Source organism: Pteropus alecto, unplaced genomic scaffold (genome assembly GCF_000325575.1).
Source record: "Pteropus alecto unplaced genomic scaffold, ASM32557v1 scaffold44, whole genome shotgun sequence".
Classification (NCBI taxonomy): Eukaryota; Metazoa; Chordata; class Mammalia; order Chiroptera; family Pteropodidae; genus Pteropus; species Pteropus alecto.
In genome coordinates, this window is record NW_006436812.1 from 4,980,426 (window position 1) to 5,003,459 (window position 23,034).

At 46.5% G+C, this 23,034-nt stretch overlaps 1 protein-coding gene and 1 long non-coding RNA gene across 2 annotated transcripts in view; one reads left to right on the forward strand and one right to left on the reverse strand.

Moving 5' to 3' along the window:
* Window positions 1–23,034, forward strand: part of PDPK1 (3-phosphoinositide dependent protein kinase 1) — a 74,056-nt gene that overhangs the window by 13,508 nt on the left and 37,514 nt on the right. Inside the window, exons 2-5 of the mRNA XM_006913924.3 lie at window positions 14,166–14,432; window positions 17,275–17,317; window positions 17,579–17,716; window positions 22,874–23,018. Coding sequence (XP_006913986.1) covers window positions 14,166–14,432; window positions 17,275–17,317; window positions 17,579–17,716; window positions 22,874–23,018 — 593 coding nt within the window. The remainder of the gene's footprint in view (window positions 1–14,165; window positions 14,433–17,274; window positions 17,318–17,578; window positions 17,717–22,873; window positions 23,019–23,034) is intronic.
* On the reverse strand, window positions 3,505–5,545 carry LOC107195839. The gene is made up of 2 exons (XR_001517089.2): window positions 5,202–5,545; window positions 3,505–3,928 (listed from the first exon to the last, which is right to left on the reverse strand). It is a non-coding gene; the product is annotated as an uncharacterized LOC107195839 (long non-coding RNA).

A 23,034-nucleotide genomic window follows, 5' to 3' on the forward strand; every position in this document is an offset into this window, starting at 1 on the left:
TGACCAGGAGGTAAAGGGTCTGTGCCACAGAGGTGACATAACTTGTTCAAGGTCAGATGGCTATTGAGGGGCAGAGTGCCCATTCTAAGAGTTCCTTCTCTGCTGGTCCCTATAACTGTAACTGTCTACCCGAGGCCATGTTACTAGTTCACACACAAAAGGTATGCACAGTTTAGTAACTATTGATTAAGCTTTTGGATCTGTTTATACTTGTGATAGCCTGGAATTAGATTCTTCTTCAGCAGATTTTCAGAAATTTTAAAAACTCATTTTAAGAGCCAAGACATGTTTAATGAATCCAGTTGAGATTGTTCAAATATGGGGTGGTAAGCCCCCAGCTTTGAATCCTTGGTCTTGGTGCAGATCAAAGGGCTCCCCCTCAGGTGAAAGACTGTTTCTTATGGTAAGGACCCTGAATCTAGCTTCAAACTCCCCAAGCTCAGTCTTCATATGAAATTCTTGCTCAATTTCCATTTTATTCTTACTAAAGCGATAGAGATGCAGGGGCAGATAAAGATCCAGGAGGATCCGAGGAATATCAGTCAACTCTCTTCCCCCAAATTCAATTCCTTGGCCTCCTGGCGCTGACTCAGACGCTGTCTGCTCTTCACCTAGTCCCCAAGCTCAGGCAGGATTGGGCATTTGGTAGGTGTTCAGTGACTGCCTGTTGGAGGGATGAATGGAGAAATCATCTATTATTGTCAAGTGTTTTAAACTACATTTCAAAACAGAGGAGGAAAAACCATGAGTCTTCCATCCTAATACAACCCCTTCAAAGTATTTTGGAGGAGAAAGCTCTTCTTCAGTTGGTCCCATCTTCTTTGTTGGTGCCCTGGGAAGCCGCCTCTGGCCGCCTGCTGTGGCTTCTCCCCCAGGCACCTGCAGTGGCCTCCTGAAACCTGGGCAAGTTGTCTCACCTCTCCACTTCCTCATCTGCCCAGTGCAACTCTGTCATGCTGCCCGGTAATTAAGGACTGCAAGGTGTTCTTCAAGAACATATGGCTCTGTACCTTAAAAATCAGCTTTCGTCTACCTGGCAGTTAGTCTCCTGAGGGTTAGGGAAGCTTTTGTCTGTAACTTGGAGGTGGCAAGGTGTCTCCTTAGTGAGACTCGATGGTAGCGGGAAAAGAAATCCAAGGGTCATTTATTTCCTTTGCCCCAGATTCACTTGCATTTTAATATATTTGTCAATCAAATGTTTGTTATCTTTAGCAGCTCTGAATGTTGGATACTGGATGTGTTGATGCCGATGTTTTCCTAACTCTTAGTGGCTAAGCAAGGTAATACATAGTTAAATTGAGCCGTGATATGCTTTTGGTGGGTATGAAAATATAATTTGATTTCAAAGTAATTTTCCCTTGAGAATTTCTGCTTGTAAGAGGAGGCTGCTGAACTCAGTACGGAAAAAGGCAAAGAAGTTGAGACTCTTAAGGTCTTACATACAAACTGTGAGACAAATTGAAGCCTACAGAAAATGCCCAGTTTACACATGGACTGTATTTTTACAAGTTCGTTTGGAAGTCAGTGGTTTAAAACTTGGGATTGGCTTCCTATCAGAGATGCTGTTGCGAAGGGCTGGTTGTAGTCTTGGCTGAAATCCCAAAACCTTGTGTGCCTGCCCTGCAAAGGTGGGGCAAGCACAGCAGGTGACATTCCCACTTACCGATTTGTCACAACACACTGACAGGTATAGGAGGTTTATGGTGAGTGGAATTGTGGGGACATGGCGAGACCCACTTTTCCGGAGACCCCAAAGGGGCCGATGTCGATGGCTGAGTCTCCTAGTCAAGTTCATTGAGAACAGCCATCCTTCCCTGTTCTTGGTAGAGCTGTGCCAAGGGCACGCGTTCCCTTGTTCTCAGCAGCGATGTGGTTATAGAAGCTCATCCTGTCGGTGCACAGGAGGTAGGAAGAGGGAAGCACAGAAGGGGTCCTATCCTGAGAGGTGAGGTGGGGAGACGGATGGGGTCTCATCCTGAGAAGTGATAGGGGAAGAATGAGGTCTGGGGCACAGCCTGTGGGAAGCTCCTGGAGGGAAAGGAGCGGCATTGATGTGGGGCTTTGGCCATCGGGAGCCACGGGGGTGAGGACACTAATGTGAAGCTGTTCGCTAGGCAGGCCACAGCTCCCAGACTTCCCTTGGGTATAAGGCACTTGGATTTGGGGTGCGGCGGTGTGCGTGTGTGTGTTTAGGACAGGTCTGCGTTCATAACTCTCATGGTGACTTGGTGTCCGCAGGACCAGGCAGAGGGCCATGTTGTTGAGAACGTCTCTGTGACCAGCTCCATTTTGTGAGGGAGACAGATAATGGACAGGCACACCTAGGGTTTTTGTTGCTTTATGTTTCTACAGAAGCTATTGAGTAACCATAAGTATTTACTTATAATAATTTTGGGTCACTAAGTGGGTGGCCAGCTGATTGGGCTGTGCTGGGAGGGAATGACTCACCTGCCAGCTCCGGGATGCCTGGGCTCCCTGGGCTCTGCTGCCCCCACAGGGCTGAGGTGGCAGGGTGGAGGGAGTGCCCCGGGAGCTTGACCAGGCCCCCACCCCACACGTGGCTGCTGGTCAGCAGGTGTCCTCCGGAACCTGGCTGTTCGTGCAGCTTAATCACTGCCTCAGAATGTTAAAAAATTAGCCGTTTAGGGGAACATCTGTGGTACAAACAAGCTTTTGGACTTTCACACAGGAAGAGGGCTTTTTTTCTCTGGCCTTTCATTTCATAGTTGATGCTTAAAAAATGCTTTACAAGATAAAGTTGCAAACATCATTTTCTTGAACTGCAGAAGTAAAATTATTCATTAAAATACCTGTGCCAGTGGGTTATGCCCGGGAAGGGAAAACATGAGCACCGTGTCAACTCTTCCTGTAAACATGTCCATCAGGCAGAGGCCCTGAGACTGGTCTTGGGCTGAGGCGCTTGGCTGGCGAGTGTGGCCGAGGCAGGAAGGAAATCGCAGAATTTCACCAAGGAGGGAGGCTACCCCTGAGGAGTTCCTGTATCATTGCACCCAGAAGGCTGGTTCAGAGGGGACACTGCCAGGACGATTTTGGAGCGGCAGTGGTCTGTCTGATGGCCAGCATCTCGGAGCCTAGGGCTGATGCTGGAGAGTACCTCCTGGGTTAGGCTGACGTCAGACTCTGGTGCAAGAGGCACCTGAGTCCTCATGGGCAGCCCTGTTTCTCAGGCTCCCAGTCCTGTGGTTAGAGGTGCTCAGAAGGAGTGTTTTGGGTTGTCAGGGTCCCTGCCAGGGGTTTTGTCTGGAAGTGGCCTGTGCTGTAGGCCAAGCTTGGCAGCTGTGAGTCTAGAGCTGCTCCTGCCTTGAGGCCTTTGCTCTGGCCAGTCTTCTGCCAGGAAAGCTGTCTCCAGCTGTCTTTAGGGTTTTCACCACCTCCCTAGGTCCTTGCTCCAATGTCACTTTCCCAGTGAGGGCTTCTCTGATTGTTTGAATTTGCACCACTCCACACCAGATACCCATGTCTGCCTTCGCTGCTGTATTTTTCTCAGCAATTATCATCACCCGACACACTGTAATGTGTCCCTGGGTTTTGGTTTTGAGGGGATCTAGCTGCCCCACTAGAATGTGGGTTTTGTGAGGGCACAGGCTCGGTTTTGGTCTTTGGTCTCTCCAGTGACCAGAAGCATGGGTGGCACATAGTAGGTGCTCAGTGAACCTGTGTTGAGGAAGCGGATGAAGCAGCGTGGTTTTGAGCTCTCTGCATTTGCCTCAAATCACTGAGGCTCCTGTGAGGTGCTGGTGGAGTCCCTGCCATTTCACATAAAGCGTGTGATGGAAAAGCAGGTGTGTCTGACGTCAATGCTTCGTGCCATGTCCAAACTCCAGAGTTCTTTCTCTTCTTACTTGGATGTTGACTTCAGAATGGCTGGTCTTTCTTTCTGACTCATGAAGGCTGCTCTACTTTGAATCTGAAACATTAGGGGAAAGTGAAACTATAAAACGCATGATGCATGATTAGCTCTTACTACATTTTACTTTCTGTACGTATTTCCCTCCCTGCCATCTCAGCACCATCCGAGCCTCCATCACCGTCCCCTGGACAGTGCTGCAGCCCTCTGCCCATTCCACCTGAGGCCGCTCCCTCCGAGCCGCCTGCCAACCCACACTCCGGCCCCACAGCAGCCAGGGGTCTGCTCTGTAGCCCCGGCACTCAGCCATCTCGGCCACGGTCACCCTCACAGCTTTAACCACCAGTTCTGTGAGTGTCGTCAGGTCCGTCGCCCCATTAGGATGTAGCTTCCTCGGGGCAGGGACCACGTCTGCCTTAGGTAGGTCATGTCCCTGAACCCTGGCTGGCACAGTGGCCATGTTTTTTCAGTAGATGGGGTTAATACTGTAGTAGCTTACCTCCTTTAAGACACTGTGACGAGTAAAAGGAGAGCCTATATTTTTATGAAATAACAGAAAAACCGTGGCTTTGTAGAGTCAGGAGTACTTCGAGAAGTCATTTCACAATCTGCGTTGTCTGCGCTGGGCGAGTTAGAGGCCTCGGAGCTCCCCTCGACCCTCCCAGGACTGTGACATGGAGCTGTGGGATGTGCTGTGAGCTGTGGCAATGAGCCAAATGTGCCTGCTGAGCGGGGCAGGGAGGCTAGAGAGGTTCCTGGGGTGATGCGGGGAGCCCTGGAATTCTCGGTGGAGGGGGATGGTGGTTGTGCAGTGTGGGTGCTGCCAGCATCCTCTCCCTGCCCTCTCTCAGCCTGGCCCCGGGACCACCTTCCCACCCTCCCGTACCTCCACACCCACCCTGTTCTCTCCTCTGACTGTGGCCCCCAAACCAAAGCAGGCCTGGCTCTGCTGCAGGTCCAGAGCATTCTGTACCCACAGAGCATGCGGATGGTTTCAGCCAGCTGCCAACACAAAGGAAGGTGGCTAATTAGTTTGTTAATTTATGGTAAGGTGGCATGTGTCCCTTAAAGGAGAGGCTTATTTTAAGCGCCTTTAAACCTCTCACAGGAATTATGCTTTGGGGCTGGGTAAACTTGCCAGGCACCTTGTAAAGGTAAGAGTTAGCATTAATGTTTACAGGTGGGAAAAACCTGGGCTCCAACTTTTATCTTGTGACAGGCTATGTGAAGTATGCAGAACATAGTGTTTCTCTACCCAAGATCTCAATCCTGGACGACCCACAGGGTACAATGCTAAGAACATGAGCCCCAGGATTGTCTTAATGCCTTTTACCTGCTGTGGGGGTGGGGAGGGGCTCCTTCGGAAAGAGAGGGAGGGAACCCCACGGGAGCAGCTGTTCCAGGACGGGTTGCAAGGCTGCAAGCAGGTCAGTGCGCTCAGTCGCTTCTCCTCCCAATCTTATAGAAAGTGAAATGTCAAAGGCTGGCGTTTGGAAACAGCAGTGTCAAAGCCATGAGGATAGAGCAGGACTTCAACCAGAAACTGTGGACTTTTAGGCCTGATCCTCCTTTGTTGTGGGGCCTGTCCTGTTCATTGTAGGGTGTTACAGCATCCCTGCCCCTACCCACTAGATGCCAGTAATACTTTCTCTCTTCCCCTTATGACAACCCAAAATGTCTCCAGACATTGCTATGGATCCCTTTGGGGACGGGGGTAGAATCGCCCCACTTTAGAACCACTGGGATAGAACATGCATCAATGGTCCCAAACTTTGTAAGACTGGGAATACATGGTGGTGGAGTTTGTCTAACAAACTGTAGCATAGCCATGGCAGATCCCAGAATGAGCCCCATGTTGGGGCAGCCCCAAGTCCGAGCCTGTTGCTTGTTCTCAGTCTCATTGCTCGTGGAATAGACACAGGCGCTCACTTGAGGAAGGAGCTTTGGTATGGTGGCACATCTGGGCCGCCCAGGTGTTTTTGGGACTGCCCAGGGATCAAACTTGGACTCCTCTACATCCAAATGTGTGTACACAAAGCAGCACATTAGATGTTTGAATTTTGCAGAAAGAAAGGCATCTCTGCAATGCCATCTCTGTGGCTGTTTCTGCCTGATTCATTTCTCACTCACTCTCTGCCACCCCAGCAAATACCACCAGTAACAACAAAACACACTTCCTGTCCTTTAAATCTCAGTGCTCATGACACTTCCTGTCTCTTTTCTCACCTGCTCAAGTGACCTGGGCATTTTCTGTGATGCTTACCTTCCTCAACGTGTGGATGGGTATCAGAGGGCAAGTGAGCAGGTTTTATCCTGTAGCGTTTTGCTTCCTTATCAGTAGGTATCTAGGTATCGCTTGTTGTCACAGAGTCTTTTGTGTCAGGTTCTGCCATGGAGTCTGGGAACAGGCAGAGGTTGCGGGTGCCTACCTGAGTGGCATCTGAATGTGGGGCTGGCCTAGCCTAGCTCTGGTGTAAACCTACATTTTTTAAGGAACAGTGTTCTCCTTTGAAGATCTTTTCTGGAGACTTTTTAAATATGTAACTAAAGATACCATTTTGATAAAAAGAAAAGAAAGCTCTCAGAAACACACGCTTGTAAGCCATAGTCTCATCAGACTTAACCTTCTCATTGTCTTTGGGGAGACTGCTCTCCTTTGGCTGGGCACTTATTCAGGTAGCAGTCAGGAAGTTTGATGGTGGTCACACGCAGGTCTCCATTGCACCCTTGCTTCCCGTGGACCTGCTACCTCTTCTGCCTTGCCTCCTCAGCCACTGTGGCTGAACCTTTGGAAAACTCCTCACTGCTCTTGGATGTCACTTATGTCAGGGGTCCCCAGTAACCTCCCACCCTCCAGGCTGCACAGCAGAAAGTGTGGTGGGCCAAGGCTTCACCTGTTTTTGCAGCTGCTCCCCAGCTCCACCTCAGATCATGAGGCATTAGATTCTCATAGGAGCACTGGTCTCTGTTGCCAAAAAGATTGGGGACTGCTGGCTTATGACACCTGATTTCACTGAGAAGAATCAATGGGCTGTCCCCTGAGTGTACCAGAAACCTTTATGTGACAGATATGTTGGTGCCTTTGCTAGAATTGTCATTGAGCATAGAAACATGTTGATACACAGTTACATTTTTTCAGGTTCATGAATTAGCTGGTCTCATTTTGTTATTTACACATTTCATGTTTGAGATTTTACTCAGTAGTTTACTTTTCAGTTTTGAATTATTTGTCACTGTCCTGTGGGCCTCTTCTGTTGTCTCCTTGAGCCTTGCTTGGCAGGCAACTGGTCACCCAGGTGAACTTAGGTAAGACCTGTTGATCTGATTTACATGCTTGGTGGGACAGTTTTGGTGGGGCAGGGCATGACAGAGACACGTGGTGCTCCCACCTTCCTCCATCCTGTGGGGCAGTGATAGCTGCCGATCGGGCATGTGGCCAGGTAGATAGAAGCAGTGCTGTAGTGCCCAGGACTTGCTGTGTGGAGTGCTGCCTCCTGCTTCCCCTCCTTCGTGTTGTGTTCCTTCATCCTGCTGCTCTTCAGTCCTGGGCCTGAGGGTCTGCACTCGGGATGACCCTGGAGGCCCAGGGAGCATTTCCTCCTAGGCTGTGTACAGGATCCCTGTGAGGCGCTCAGCGCTCTGTGTGCACAGCCCTCACTCACAGCGTAGCTGTCCCAGCTGGCGAGGACAGTCCAGGCCTACCATGGTTCTTAATAAACCTCAGCCTGGCAACCGTGACTTCTTTCCCACTTACCTCTGCCCCCGAGGGTCAAAGTTCCTGCTAATCTCTGGAGGAAATAATTGAATTTTATTTTAGTATAGTTATGATTGTGTGCTTTGTTTATAGGGGCATATTATTAAGGTGCTGACTGAACCCCAGAGCTTGGTCCAACCCTTAGTACCTCTCATGAGATGGAATGTTTATGAAATGTATAAGGCACACTTGATTTATTGTTGAGCCATGGGGAATTCAAGAAAACAGCAGTTTTCCATAAAGAAATGGTGTGCTTTGGGCTCTCATAGGAGCGTGAGCCCTATCGTGAACTGCACATGCAAGGGAACTGGGTCAGGTGTTCCTTATGAGAATCTGATGCCTGATGAGCTGAGATGGAGCTGAGGCAGTGATGCTGGCGATGGGGAGCGGCTGAAAATACAGATTAACATTAGCAGAGAGGTTTGACTACAGAGAGACCATAATAAATCAGTTGCTTGCAGACTCACATCAAAACCCTATCAGTGAGTGGCAAGTGACAATTAAGCTGCATCTGGTGGCAGGCTTTACAGAGGCAAATGAACTGATGTACTTCAGTTGTACAGCTATATCTGGTGGCAGGCTTTAAGTCAGAATCTGACACTTATTTTAGTCTGCGCATGGCCTGCCCATCATTTTGTTTACCTCTTCTGTCCATGCTTCTTTTTCGCACTGTGGACTTGTCTCAGAGTTTTAGTAAGCCCACAAGCTAACCCTAGCCAGATGAGTTAAAAAAAAAAAAAAGTCACTGGAGAGCTTCTTTGAAAAGGGGGAAAGACCTACTGATGAGACAGCCAAAGACTCTAAGACTACCAACAAAAAGAAAGCTGCATTTAAAAGAAAATACCTAGAATCCTACTTAAATTATGGGTTCATTGCAACAGGTGATTCACATTCTCCAAGCCCGCTTTGTATAATATGTGGTGACTGGCTATCCAACGAAGCCATGAAACCTTCAAAACTGCTTTGCTGCATGGAAACGAAACACCATGCATTAAAAGACAAGCCTTGGAGGTTTTTTTTTTTTTAAACGTGAACATGAAGAATGGAAATAATTATTGAAGGCTGCCAGTTCACTAAACGTGTCTGCCCTGAGAGCATCATTCTTCGTGGCTAACCGCATTGCTGAAGCTAAGAAGCCCTTTACTATTACCTGCTTGTTGCTAAGGACATTTGTCATGAACTTTTAGGAGAGGCTGTGGTTCAAAAGATGGCACGTGTTCCTATTTCAGCTAGCACCATAACTAGATGAATTGATGAAACAGCATAGGATATTGAGGCACAGTTGTTAGAGAGGATAAATGAGTCACTGGTATGCAATCCTGGTTGACAAGTCTACCGACGTTGACAACAAAGCATTTTTACGTGATGTGTTTTTAAGGAGAATGTGTACGAGGATATGTTATGTGTGCTTTTGTTGCCAAACCAACACCACAGCTGCAGAACTATTCAAATCTTTGAATGATAACATATTAGGGAAACTGAATTGGTCATTTTGTGTTGGTACATGCACGGACAGAGTGGCTGCCATGACTGGATGGCTTTCTGGACACTACTCGTGTCAAAGAGGTCGTTTCTAAATGTGAGTCTATGTACTGTAGCATCCATAGAGAAAAGCTGGCTAGCCAAAAAATGTCACCTGAACTTAACATTTTGCAGGATGTGATTAAAGTGATCAACCACATTAAAGAACATGCCCTTAACTCACATCTGTTTGCGCAGCTCTGTGAGATGGACACAGAGCACACACGTTTTCTCTTATACACAAAAGTGAGATGGCTTTCTAAAGGTAGATCACTGGCCAGAGTTTTTGAGTTATGAGAGCTGCTCCAGAGATTTCTTTTAGAAAAACAGTTAACACTGGCAGCACATTTCAGTGACACAGAATGGGTCACAAAACTTGGTCGTATGACATATCAACCTGCTTAACCAACTCAGTCTTTCACTTCAGGGGAGAACGACAACTGTGTTCAAGTTGGTAGATAAAGTGGCTGCATTCAAAGCCAAATGGAAATTATAGGGGCGATGAGTGAACATTGGGATTTTTGATGTTTCAAACATTAGCGATTGATTGAGCCAGGGCTTTCTTTCTCCCAGCTGGTGCATGATCCCGTCTCAGCTTTCAAAAGAGTTTGAGCATTACTTCCCAACCACAAAAGAAGGAATAGATCTGTGACCCATTTACGAATAAGCCAGGTGAATCAACTTTGTCCATGCTAGAAGAGGATCAGCTGTTTGAGATCGCAAATGATGATGTCCTTAAAAGTATGTTTGAGACAACTTTAAATCTCCGTACATTCTGGATTGAAGGCAGAATATCGTGAGATGGCCATAAAAGCACTGAAAAGCCTGCTTCTATTTCTAACATCCTATCTTTGTGAAGCAGGGTTTTTTGCAGTGACAGCAACCAAAATGAGATTATGGAGTAGACTGGACATAAGCAACACACTTCAGGTGTCACTGTCTCCCATCACCCCCAGATGGTATTGTCTAGTTGCAGGAAAACAAGCTCAGGGCTCCCAGTGATTCTGCATTATGGCAAGTTGTATAATTATTTCATTATATATGACAACATAATAGATATAAAGTATACGATAAATGTAATGCACTTGAATCATCCTGAAACCACCCCCTCCACCTGGTCCATGGAAAAAATTGTCTTCCATGAAACCGGTCCCTGGTGCCAAAAAGGTTGGGAACTGCTGAGCTAGAGACCTATAGCACTGTCATGTCAGCACCAGGTGCCACATTTAAAAAAATTTGGTTCTCTTAGATGTTTTTTACAAAGTCAGTTCATTATATTCTCCTAATATTTCCTTGATACTGTGTGGTTGGTTAATTCTTTCATATTTTTGTACTTTGCTTGGAGTCACAATGATCTTACCAGTAAAAGAAACCTCCTCTCAACTGTGGTGCAGCTCCAGAGTTCTTGATGATGGCTCCTTGGCTGAGAATGGGACGTAGAGTGTATTCCAGGGTGATCCTGTCTGAGCCTCCCTGCTATATGGCACTGCAGGGACTGCCCAGGCTTTTGGCTGTTTTTGCCATCTGCTGCCTCTCTTCACCTCCGTGCTCATCATGTTTGGGTCACAGGATGTTCCGCCTAGATTTGTTTTTATGCATCTCGAGATGAGCATCTCCATTAGCTCTTCTCTTGTGGTGACTGAGGTGTCACCCACTGCATACCATCGATTACTGTGTACTCACCTGTCTTTCCTGTTCTTGGTGCTGTTTCTGCAGGATTCTGGCTTCTTCATAGTTTTCTGTGTCTCCCTTCTTTATGTAAGTGTAGAAAGGATATTTTTGTCTATTCTTTATGAAGAAATAGATACACAATACAAGAAACAGAGCTCTGGCTGCACTCCCTTAGCTATTTAAATTTATAAAATTAAGCATTCAGTTGTATTCAGCTTGTTTTTATGTTACAATATTGATATGCTTTCTGTCACCTGTATGTATTGTTATAGACTCATGATTTTTCCCAGTTTCAGCTTATTCTGATTAGCTGTACTTACTGATCTCTTTTTAGTGTTTACAGCACAATTTGGCCATTGGCAGCCCCTATAGTCCAGCTTCCCTGCTCTTTCCTGCTGCCACGACTCATGAAGGCACCTCCTTTTCAGACCCACCAAGGCATTCTTGGACCATATCGATCGTCTTTTGTTTCCAGGACATGGAGTCAGGTGCTCTCCTGGGTTCTTTTAATGGAAAATACTGTTAGAAACAGATCTGGGTGCCCTGAGTTCATTTCGTGTTGTTCTATAGCAGTCTGGTGGTGAGTAAGCTAATGATGTCACTGCAAGAACACTTCATGGTCAGAGTTAGAAATTTTTTTATGGTTGTGGTTATAACTTTTTTGTATTTCCAATTTTACTTTATGCTATCTAATCCTTTCTAATACCTATCTGAAATTTTAACTGTATTTATACCCACTTTTCTTCAGTATTTCTTTGTGTCTCATTGACAACTGTTTTGTTGTTGCTTTGTTGACAAATTACCAAAATGCTTTCCAAAAACATTTTAACAGCAACACAGGTTTATGGTGCCAGCAGCAATTGTACTTGCTCACCAACATTGGGTGTCTCTGTGTATTGAAAACATATTTAATCATCATTCTTATCTATTAATTCATCCCCCCATTGCTTTAACTTGTCTTTGAATACAGTGCATGTTTTCTTCTCTTGGTTACTTGAGGTATTTTGGTGCCTATGCCTTGTCCATTGCTTCATTAAAAGTCTTGATTTATAGATTTGAATGAGTTCTTATATATAAATTAATGCAGTCATGTGATACAACTTTTTTTAATAACAGCTTATTGAGATATAATTCATATACCATACAGATTACCCATTTAAAGTGTATAATTTAGTGGTTTTTAGTATATTCACAGGGTTATACAAACACTACCACCATTCAATTCCAGAACATCCTCATCATTCCAAAAAGAAACTCCGGACCCATTAGCAGTCACTCCCCATTCCCCCTCCCTCAGCCCCTGGCAACCACTAATCTACTTTCTGTCTCTATAGATTTGCCTGTTTGGGACATTTTATGTAAATAGAATCGTATTAGTTTGTGGCCTTTTGTGCTTGGCCTTTCACTTAGCATCATGTTTTCCATATTCATCTATATTGTAGCATATATCAATACTTCCTTCCTTTTTATGGCTGAATGGACATTTGGGTTGTGTCTACTTTTGGGGCTACTGTGAGTAATGCCGCTATGAACATTCTTTTACAAATATGTTTTCATTCCTTTTGAGTATACACCTGGGAGTGGAATTGCTGGGATATACATTTCCTTTTGAAGAACTGTCAAACTGTTTGCCAAAGTGACTACACCATTTCATATTCTCAGCAGCAATGTATGAGGGTTCCAATTTCTCTACATCCCTATCAACCCTCGTTATTTTCTGTGTTTTTGATTATAGCCACCTTAGTAGGCTGAAGTAGAATCTCATCGTGGCTTTGATTTGCATTTCTGTAGTGGCTGATGATGTTGAGCATCTTTTCATGTGTTTATTGGCCATTTGTATTTTGGATCTATTGCCTATTTTTTTGTGTGTGGTGTTTGTGTGTGTGTGTGTGTGTGTGTGTGTGTGTGTGTGTGTGTGTGTGTGTGTGTGTGTGTTTTAAGAGTTTCTTATATAGTCTGGCTACAAGTCCTTTATCAGATACATGATTTGCACTTTTGTGAGGGTGCCTTTGAAGCACAGAAGTTTTTAATTTGGTGAAGTCCCTTTGATCTGTTGTTTTCTTTTGTTGCTTGTGCTTTTGGTTTCATATCTCAGAAACCATTGCTAAGGTTACGGAGATTTACTCTTATATTTTCCTCTAAGAGTTTTATAGCTTTAGATCTTACATGTAGATCTTTGATCCATTTGAGTTAAATTTTATATATGATGTGGGAAAAGCATCCAACTTCATTCTTTCGCATGCGGTTATACAATTGTCCCAGCACCATTTGTTGAAAAGACTGTTCTTCCTATCGAAGGATCTTGGCACCCTTGTCAAAAATCAGTTGGCTGTAGTAGATGTATGGATTTATTTCTGGACTCTATTCATCTATGTGTCTATCCTTATGACAGTACCAAACTGTTTTGATTGCTGTAGGTTTTTTTAAATTTTAAAATCTGGAAGTGTGAGTCCTCTAACTGTTCTTTTTTGAGATTGTTTTGGCTATTCTGGCTCCCTTGACTTTCAATATGAATTTTAGGATCAACTGGTCAATTTCTGCAAAGACACCAGTTGAGATTTTAATAAGGATCACATTGAATAATTTTAAAAGGTAAATATTTGTTTAAATAACTTAAAAACATAACTCTAATTGGTTTGGAGGTAACTTTGGTGTATAGGGAAAAGTTTGGCTCTAAATCAGTTATTTTCCAGATTGTTAACCAGTTATTCCACAGTATTTTTGTTTTGTTTTTTGAGAAGCTTTTTTTTTTAATCGACTATAATTTTTACGCGCAGTTGGCGATTCTTGGACTCTTCTTGCCATTAAATTATACTTCTGTGTTCCAGGACTGCCAGGTTAAAATTCTGTTTAGTTTTGCGATGCAGTCTCAAGCCAGTCTGTTTGTTCAAGCCCTAACTGAGTGACTTCCCGTGTGTCTTGTCATATCAGCTGTGAGTGGGTGAGCAAGATGAGGGGTTCTGGAGTGGGAGACACTGGTTACAAGGTTTGGACCCGTTTCCTTTGTGAACAGGGGTTAGCCACAGATGGTGTTTAGATTGGGCAGTGATGGGAAAGGCCAACTAAATGGCCTTTGGGTGAGGGTGAGTTGGAGACTCGTGCCGTGCTAAGAAAGGAGGGTGAGGGCAGATAGGTACTAGGTGGTGGGGTCCATGGGCAAGCGGGTCGGTGGACTAGGATTTGAGCAGGGAAGGGACTTGGGAGAGGAGGGCGACAGCCTTACCTGTGCGGCAAAAGATAAGATGGCCTGCTGTGTACTCGGTGTTTGTGTTTCACTAGTGTCAACACTTTAGTTCGTATGTTTAGGAAAAGTGAGCTGCTTGAGTCTTACCTTTTTTTCTTGTCCACCAGTATGACACCGTTCCTATTCAGTCCAGTGTGGTGTTATGTTCCTGCCCATCCCCATCAATGGTGAGGACCCAGACTGAGTCCGGCACGGCCCCTGGCGTTCCCAGCGGTGGCAGCAGGCAGGGTCCCACCATGGACAGCACCGCAGCTCAGTCCCGCCCAAGTGCCAACTCGCTGCAACACACCACACAGCCACCACCGCAGCCTCGGAAGAAACGGCCTGAAGACTTCAAATTCGGGAAAATTCTTGGCGAAGGCTCTTTTTCAACGGTGAGTACATGCTGCTGCTGTTTGTTGAATGAGTGTGTTTTCTTTAGATATGCCGAACTAGGCTTGACACTAGGAGACTCAGATTTTTTTTATTTTTTATTTTTTTTCTCTTTAATCAGATTTTTATTTAAAATTAGCTCTCCAAATTTTAAATATATATATATGTCTGTGTGTGTGTGTGTGTGTATATGTACACATATGTAAAACAGTACACCCTTGACCCTTGCTGCCGTTACAGCCGAAGACCCTGCTAGCCTCCAGAGTCTTGTGTCCTCAGTTTCATAAACAGAAATGTTATCACAGCACTGACAGGTCACAATTAGGGTAACTCTTTTTGCTACTCAAGTGAGTTGTATCTAGTTTGTGGTAGTTTTCTTCTTAAAGCAAAGAAATGAAGGTTCAAAGTAGCCCCTTCGTGGAGGTGGCAGCCCCATGTGGCTGTGGGAGAGACAGGGGCTTGCGGCAGTCTCAGGGGAGGCCCAAGCACCTGCTCCCCGGTCTAAATCTGTGCCTTCATAAAAAGACAGCTCCCTGCCATTATGGTCTCTGAGCTGGGCCCAGCAGTGCTGTGGACACACCTGGGTGGCACTACACAGACCCTAACACCTGCAGGATTCCGGAACAACATGTCTTCCTTGCTTGGCCTTTGCGAAGAAACCTATGTGAAATTTGGTCTTCTTTCTCTTTCTACATTTATTAAGTATTTCAAAATACAAAGAAGGTCATGAAATATTATAGCTCCCCTGTGTTCCCATCATTGTTTCAATTAGCCTGGCCATCATGATCATCCTTAACTTTTGCTCCTCTTACACTTTTAATTTAGATTTTTTAATTGGAAGTCTTGTTTAAATTATGAAAGAATTGTGCCCTCAAGGTAAAAACCTTCAACTTGATGATAGTCCCCAGTCCTTCTGGTACACTCAGATTTTTTCAGAAAAAAAAGAATCTATTTTAAAGAGAACTTTGGTATTCTGCATGGTTACTTACTACGGTCCAGTAAATGAAGAGGTCTCTCCTTTCTCAGCTTTACTTCATTGGTCATTTGTCTTGACTGGAAAGTGAGGATTTGCTTGTGAAATTCCTCCCATGTCCTTGGGCTTCCACAGTGGGTAACAGTATCACTGTCTGGGTGACATGCTTCTGATGGTGAGAAGCCCTAGCACGGGCTCTTTTCATCCCTGTGCTGGGGAGGTGACGGGAAGTGCTGTGAGCTGGAAACTCCTTCCTGGTGTGTTGCAGAATCCTGCAGTCCTGGTTCTCATGTTATAGGTACTTCCCTCATTTCTTTCTCACCACTCCTAAAATAGAGACCACTTAAAATTAGGACAAGCAGCAGTTCTCAGGCTGAGCAGGTCTTCACTTGGCAGAGCCTGGTGCTGGGGCAAAGGGAGGTTGGCCTGCTGCCATCCAGCTCCCTAAGGATGATCATGATGGCCAGATTAGCCTGGCCATCAGCCCAGGTGGTGTGGAGGGATGCAGCATGCCTTGATCTGTGGAAGAGGGGCATTCCCTGCCTTGTGCCCATAAGGAAACCTTATGTGAAATGCTGAATTCACACAACAGAAAGATAACAAAACTATCTCCTTCAGAAAGGATTCCATTAAATATTCATATTCTTTCTACTTACATAGCTAGTATATGCTCCCGTGAAGAAATTTAACATTGCATAAATACATAACCTAGAGAAGGGAAGTTTCCCCAGCTCACTCCCTTTCACTCTCCGGCGCCTGAGAACAGTCCACACAGGTACATTCCTCTGGAAAGATCTTTGAGATCTTTCCACTTGAGTACATGCAGTCCAACCTCATTCTTAATGACTGCAGAGTGTTTCACACAGTGCTTTTCCAGGATCACTTCCGATAAGTCTAGGAAAGAATTCTGTACCAAGATATAACTGATACTCAGGCTGAATAAACTGGGTCCATGGCATCCTGAGATCTTTCCAGAAGGCCCAGGGATTTTCCAGGAGTTGGGCAGGTTTTCAACTGCTCTCTGGTCCTTAGGCCATCCCCCTGCAGGTGTCTTAGGAGAAGCATTTATACCAGCTGGCAGTGGTGGGGGCCACCCAGCATACTGCCACACTGGGCTCATTGGGCATTTAGAAGTTGGCGCCTAGGTTGTGCCCAGGGTTTGCTTTTGTAGAAAGGCCTTTCCCGTGGTGCAATCTCCATTGATGCCCTGTCCCCCAAGTTAAGTTGGAGTCCCAGACTCAGGTATGCCACAGAGCTGGGAGTGTGACTGCATCCTGTGGGGGATCAGGACTCTCAGGAGGCACTGTCTGCAGGCCACATATGATTTTGTTTCCTGCGCCCTTGATATCAGGGATGGTAGTTACAATGTCTGAGAGCAACAAGTGAAATTACGGCAACAGGTATTTGGAGCAGCCCAAATTCAGGGTGCCTTTTTTGCAATGAACATACACTAAGCATTTATTTTTAAAGTTATTTTTTAAAGAAATTTCCAGTACTCACTTGTGGAGGCTTTATTTGCTTCTGCTTCTTATTGTTTGTGAGGGTGACGCTGGTCTTGATATTCCTGCATGTACACTTCACTGCACAGTGGGAACTATTGGCTGTTGATGAAGAACCTCCTGAAAGCTGTTGAGAGAGATATGTATTTGCTCTTATCTATTGGAATACATTAACTTAGTCATTGACATTCAGCTGTATTTGTTAGCACAGGACCAAAAATATTTAAATGTAATTTCAAATATTTAAATGTAATTTCATGGTGAGGGCGGGGTAGCATATACGATTGGATTTGGAGTGACTTGTGAAACTCAGTGCCCTAATTACATTGGGTGTTTTTTCTCTTCTCCTTCCCTTTTTTCTTCCCAAACCAGGTTGTCCTGGCCCGAGAACTGGCAACCTCAAGGGAATATGCTAGTAAGTACTGACTCACTGAACTGTGTTTGGGATACAGGGACAATATGCTTCTGGGTATGTGGCTGCCCAGCTGCCCAGTGACTGGGGGTTTCTGTGCTGATTTCATGGAATAGGATGCTGTTGGTCTGTCTTAGAGACCATGTAGCTGGTGGCTGTGTTTTGTGAAAAACTATAATTTGGGTCAGTTACCTTTATGAGTTGCGGCTTTAGTATTTTCTTACTGTTTCTAATTGTGGTAACTCGCTTCTTTCTTACCTTAAGTTAAAATTCTAGAGAAACGTCACATTATCAAAGAGAACAAGGTCCCGTATGTAACCAGAGAGAGAGATGTGATGTCACGCCTGGATCACCCTTTCTTTGTTAAACTTTACTTCACGTTTCAGGATGATGAAAAGCTGTGTATCCTTTGAACAGTCAAAGCATTCAGAAATCACAGTGACCCCTTGTCATTTTGGAATTGTGACACCATTATCTGTTTTCGCAAGTAGCCATTCAAAGGAATTCACAGTGTGGCTCGGAACCCCTGGGGTTACATTAAGGGAGACCATCACAGATGTTTTTTGAGATTTTTTTAAATTGATAAGTATTGTATCTAAAGGATTGTTATTATTTTAACCCCGTGGTTGCTATACATTTATTCAGAGGCTTCCCTCATTCCTCTAAGCAGCGCCCTTGGAATATCTATCAGGTGTCCAGTCCTGTGCTTCAAGCAGAGAAGTGAGAGGAAGAATTATCTTGGACACTCGGGACTCGTAGAAGAAGGGCACCCCTCTTCCATCTTTGGCCCATGTGTGTAGGTGTTGGGTTGGAAGGGACATCCTTACCAGGCTCAGCCCCCAAGTGAGAAATCCAGGGAGTAACCCACAGGAGCCCAGACCTTTTCTCCCTGTACCCAGGATGCTGTCCTCTCAGAGATAGCCCCTCCTTGGGATCCTCCAGCCTCCCTCCTCCCCCTCTTCCAGTTCCCTGTGGTACCACTCTGGTGTCCACTCTCTCTGCTGGTGGATATCTCTGCTCATACAGTGCCTTTGGCTCTCCAAGGCTGCGCAGGTGCTTCTCCAGCAGAAACGTCACACCCATTGATTCTTTGCTTTATTCGAGGGCATCTCGTGTTCCCTCTCTAATCCCTGCAGCACTGTCTTTTTCCTCTTTTACCTTTGCTTAGGGATCAGGGAGACAGGTCACCTTTGGCAGTGAAGGTGGGCCATACATCTATGTCATACTGCTTATTTTTGGGCCTGCTCGTCATGCAGCCTGGCCAACCAGTTTCTCCTCACTCCTCAGCTCCTTTCCTGCAGTTGTTCTTCTAAACCAAGATTTCCCTCAGCCCCTGTTTGCCTGGTCACTCTGTCCTCGATCCCAGCAGATGTTCCTGACTTTCTCCTGGACCAAGAGAGGTTGAACTGTCAAATGGATTTGGTTCAGAGCTTGTTCAGTTTAAACCTCAGTCTTTGCATCTGTTCTTTTCCTTCTGTCCTCAAGGTTTCCAGAGCCTCTTCCCGTCACCCACCACTTGCAAAGCTGGTCCAGTGTCTTGAGGGTTTGGCTTCCCCTTCCCCTTCCCCTCCCCCACCAGTCAGGCTTTCCCCTTCCCTCTCCCTCTCGCCTATATGCACAGATTGTCCTGGGTTAAAACTTTGCTCAGTCCTGTTCCCCCTTAAACACCATTTTTGCCAGTTGTCATCTAAATTTGCTTTTGTCTAATGAGAAGTCCTTGCTGAGTGCCAGATGATGGGAATGTGCTAGTAAATAAGGTGACTGGCTCTGTCCTTATGGAGCTTACGTTTTTGTGGAGGAGATAAATAACACAGGTGATCAGTACCTGCATAATAGACTCTAAGGGGCCGAGAATAGTAAGGCCAGGTAAGGGAGAGTGTTGGAGTGTGCTTCTGTTTTAGCTCAGTGGTCTGAGTTGATGACCTCGGGCAGAGACGGATGGAGTGAGGACAGGATAGTATATATGTGGGTGGAATGGAAAGGCTGGGCTGGGGCCAGCTTCTTGAGCCTTGGAAGCCTGGCAAGAATTTTGGATTTTCTTCTAAGTGTAGCAGGGAGCCTGGGAAGATCTCAAGCAGGGCAGCTGTTTGTTGCTACAGTGAAGGTTCTTGTAAGTGAATGGGCAAGGGAGAATGGAGTCAAGATGGCTCCCGGTTATGGACCTGAGTGCACAGTAGTGCTAGAATTGAGCCAGAAGAGACTTGGGAGAAGCCAAGTTGAGAGTGGATGTTGAGCTGGCATTTGATGCATCCATAGGTGGTTGCTGCTGCAGGGCTAAGCTGGCTACTGGATGGCTGCTGGCAGAGCTCAGGAAGGAATCAGGGCAGTGTCAGCTGGCTGGCTGGCCACTGGGGGGCATTGGAGGGGAGAGGTCTGAGGCCTGAGCCTGGGTCATTCCCACACGCGAAGATTGATACTCGGAAGGGACCCTTCGAGGAGGCTGAGGGTAAAGGGGTGTTGTTGCCGGTGAGTTGAGAGGACAGAGACCTGGGGGCCAAAGAACCAGATGGTTTCTGGTGGAGGGTGCTGCAGCCCGGCTAGATGCTGTGGAGTGGTCAAGCACATGGACCTAAACCTGACCTGTGGATTGGCCCCTGTGCAAGTCGTTGACAGTGGCAGTTTGGAGATTGGAGTAGGATTCAGTAGAGAGAGATGAGGAAGTGCAGATAGCACACAGGGCAGATTCTTCCCAGTGAATTTACTGTAAAGGGGAGCAGTAAAGATGCTTAGTAGCCAAGGGCATGTGAAGCAGGGAGGGGGTTCCTTGTTGGTGTGTTAGGTGTAATAGAATGTTTGCCTCTACCCCTGGCTCCAGTGTTACCTCTTGTCTCCACCTCACTGCAGCCATGCTCATGCAACAGCCATCAGTGATCTCCTGAAGACATTGAAGGGACCTCTTCATGTCTGTTCTATGTGTCTCTCACCTCTGAGGCCACCTTGACATCCCCCACACACACACCTTGTGCTCCCTGGGACCTATGTGACTCTGCTCCTCGTGCCTGTGGAGATCTCTGATTGCCAGATTTTCTGGAGGCTTGGGCTTTCTGTAGGGCCTGTAGGACAATGCATCTTGTTGGTTGGGGGGCTCTGACAGATCACACACACATACTTGGCTTCACCTTTTTCCAAGGTTACATGTGGTGGGATCAGGTGGCTCAGAATCTAGATGAGTGAGCTTGTTCTCTAATTTCAGATGGAATTGGTTAGAGCACAGTAGGTTGAGGGTAATAGATTTTGTACAATGGTAACTGTTGTTCTTCAATTTTAAGGCAAATTCCAGTGCCTGTGAAGGCTGTGAGGACTTGCTTCACTTCTGACAGGAGTGAAATCGGAGACTTCTGCCCCACTCGAAATCTTTAGTGGAGTACATTGTATTGAGAGAAAGAAAAGGAAATTCTCTACCTCAAGATACGCCCCCATATGTACACCACCCTCCTCTAGCCATAATTTACACATTGGAGAGAGACTGGAGTGACTGCAGGGGCAAACCTCCCGCAGAACAGAGCCTCGGGACACCCTCATGGCAGCCTGGAAACTGGCGACTGGTCCCTGTGGGGCCCTGGGCGCTGGTAGCCTCCCTGCCATCTGGAGGTTCAGCCTGATCAGACTCAGTCCCTGCTCCCAGGGGAGGGAGCTGAGCTCCAAGAGGCCACTGAGTGCGAGCCCCTTACCCTCTCTCACGGGCTGGAGCACTGGGCTGAGCACTGCAAGGGTGCCTTTCCCTTCCACAGGGATGAAGGCTGAGGGATCTCAGAGGTTACTTGGCTAGCGGGCATTCTTCCTCTGCCCCCACCTACTCGTCCTTGTGTGTCCCCTCCTGTAGCTTGGGGATAGAAGCAGTGCACTAGGCTTTGAGACCTTGGCTTTGTGACGTCGAGTTAGTTTCTTAACCTTGCTGTGCCAGGATCCTCTACAAAATGCAGGCATTGGGCTCTGCCACAGGCCTGGTCTGTGCTCATCCTCCGGGAATGCACCCAGTCCATGCACTAGAACTGCCTCCTCCTCAGGGCCCCAGGGCACTGGCTGCGCCGAAGGAGGTAGAAATGTTCTAGGATGGGAAATGGATCAGTGAGGTCTGAAAAAGTGCTTCTGAGGGATAAAGAATGTGTATGGTCAGAGGGAACATGGATTTGGATCTGTGATCCTTGACATCTGTCATATTCAAAACCTGTCAATCACCTTAGCTCCATAGCTGAGCAGAGAACTAGAAGTGAGTGTCTCTCTTATAGGAAACAGGAACTCAGGAGATGGTCAGATAAGGTGCAGAACCCATTAAGTGGAAAGAGGTGCAGTGCCTGTGACCATGGCCAAGCCTCTGTGGGCTGCAGGCTCTTGGGAAGAGGCATTCCTAATTGGTGAGGCTCCTTGACTAATCTAGGTGGGGCCACCTGCTGAGGCAGTGCCAAGTTCCTGCTTGGGTCAAGTGGGCCAGAGTCTGCAGCCTTCCCGATAGAGGGAGCAGAGCAGGGCAAATGGAAAGGCAGCCCGGCTGAGACCTTTTGGATTCCCTAGAACTAAGATTTTTGTTTCAGGTCCCTGTTAAGCATCCTAGTTGAAAGGGCTCAGGTGGCCACAGGTGCAGCTGGATCCAGGGCAGGTTCAAACAGCCTTTGTGGCTGGTCTCTTCCTCCTGGGCTTGTCCCTACTGTACTTGCATGTTCAGACTCCTTCCTTGGTGGGAGATAGCAGTGCCTTGGCAAACAAGCCAGATGGAATACCCTGAGCACAGGCCACCCCTTCCAAACCTTAGAGACTGCTCAGGGCAGGCGAGGACTCGGGTCACTGTGTCCCTGGCTACCAGGGAGCTGCAAAGTACCTTTAGATTTCCATTAATAGACGCAGACCTTTGGTGCTTCTAGGAGGAAGCAATTACATGAGATCCATTTATTTCTGCAAGCTTTAATCCTCTTTGGAAAAGGGAGAATAGAAATTAAACAAATTGCCCTGCAGTGGTGTCCAAGGGAAGGATGACTGTGTTCCTCAAGTCTCTCCCCAATGGGTGCCCATAAATAGATTGACTCAAGAAATTAATAAAATGGCATTTCTCTTACAAAACTTGTCACTTTATACTTGGAGCATTTATTTGAGAAACCTTTACATGAACTGACTCTTAGCATAGCATGTGGAGCACAGCTGGTGCTCAGTAAATGTGTACGCACTATGCAGGTGTGTGGACTGGATTATGATGGAGGACCGCCCCCCGCCACACACACACCTTGGCTGAAGCCTGCAAAGAGGCATTCGACTGCCATCTCTAGCAGCTGCCCTTCACTGGGGCTACAGGTGCCTTCTGGGACTGGTGAGGTCCAGAAGGGGCAGCTGGGCTGAGAGGCTTTTGTTCTTGGCAAGAAACCTACCCTGGGGACTCGCCCGGGTGCTGGGACCCAGGATTCCCATCGGCCATAGGTCTGACCATGACCTGGTCTGACTCGAAGAGGGGCAGCAGTCTCGGGCCACAGGTATCTTCAGTTTTCATTAATTTAAAAAATTCCTATTGGGTTGTTAAGGTTAGTTTTAAAAAATCACTTCTGCGTTCTTCCTTAACTGTGCAATATTTAGATTTTGGCCTTAGTTATGCCAAAAATGGAGAACTACTTAAATACATTCGCAAAATTGGTTCATTCGATGAGACGTGCACCCGATTTTACACAGCCGAGATGGTGTCTGCTCTAGAGTATTTGCACGGCAGGGGCATCATCCACAGGTACCAAGCTGGGGCC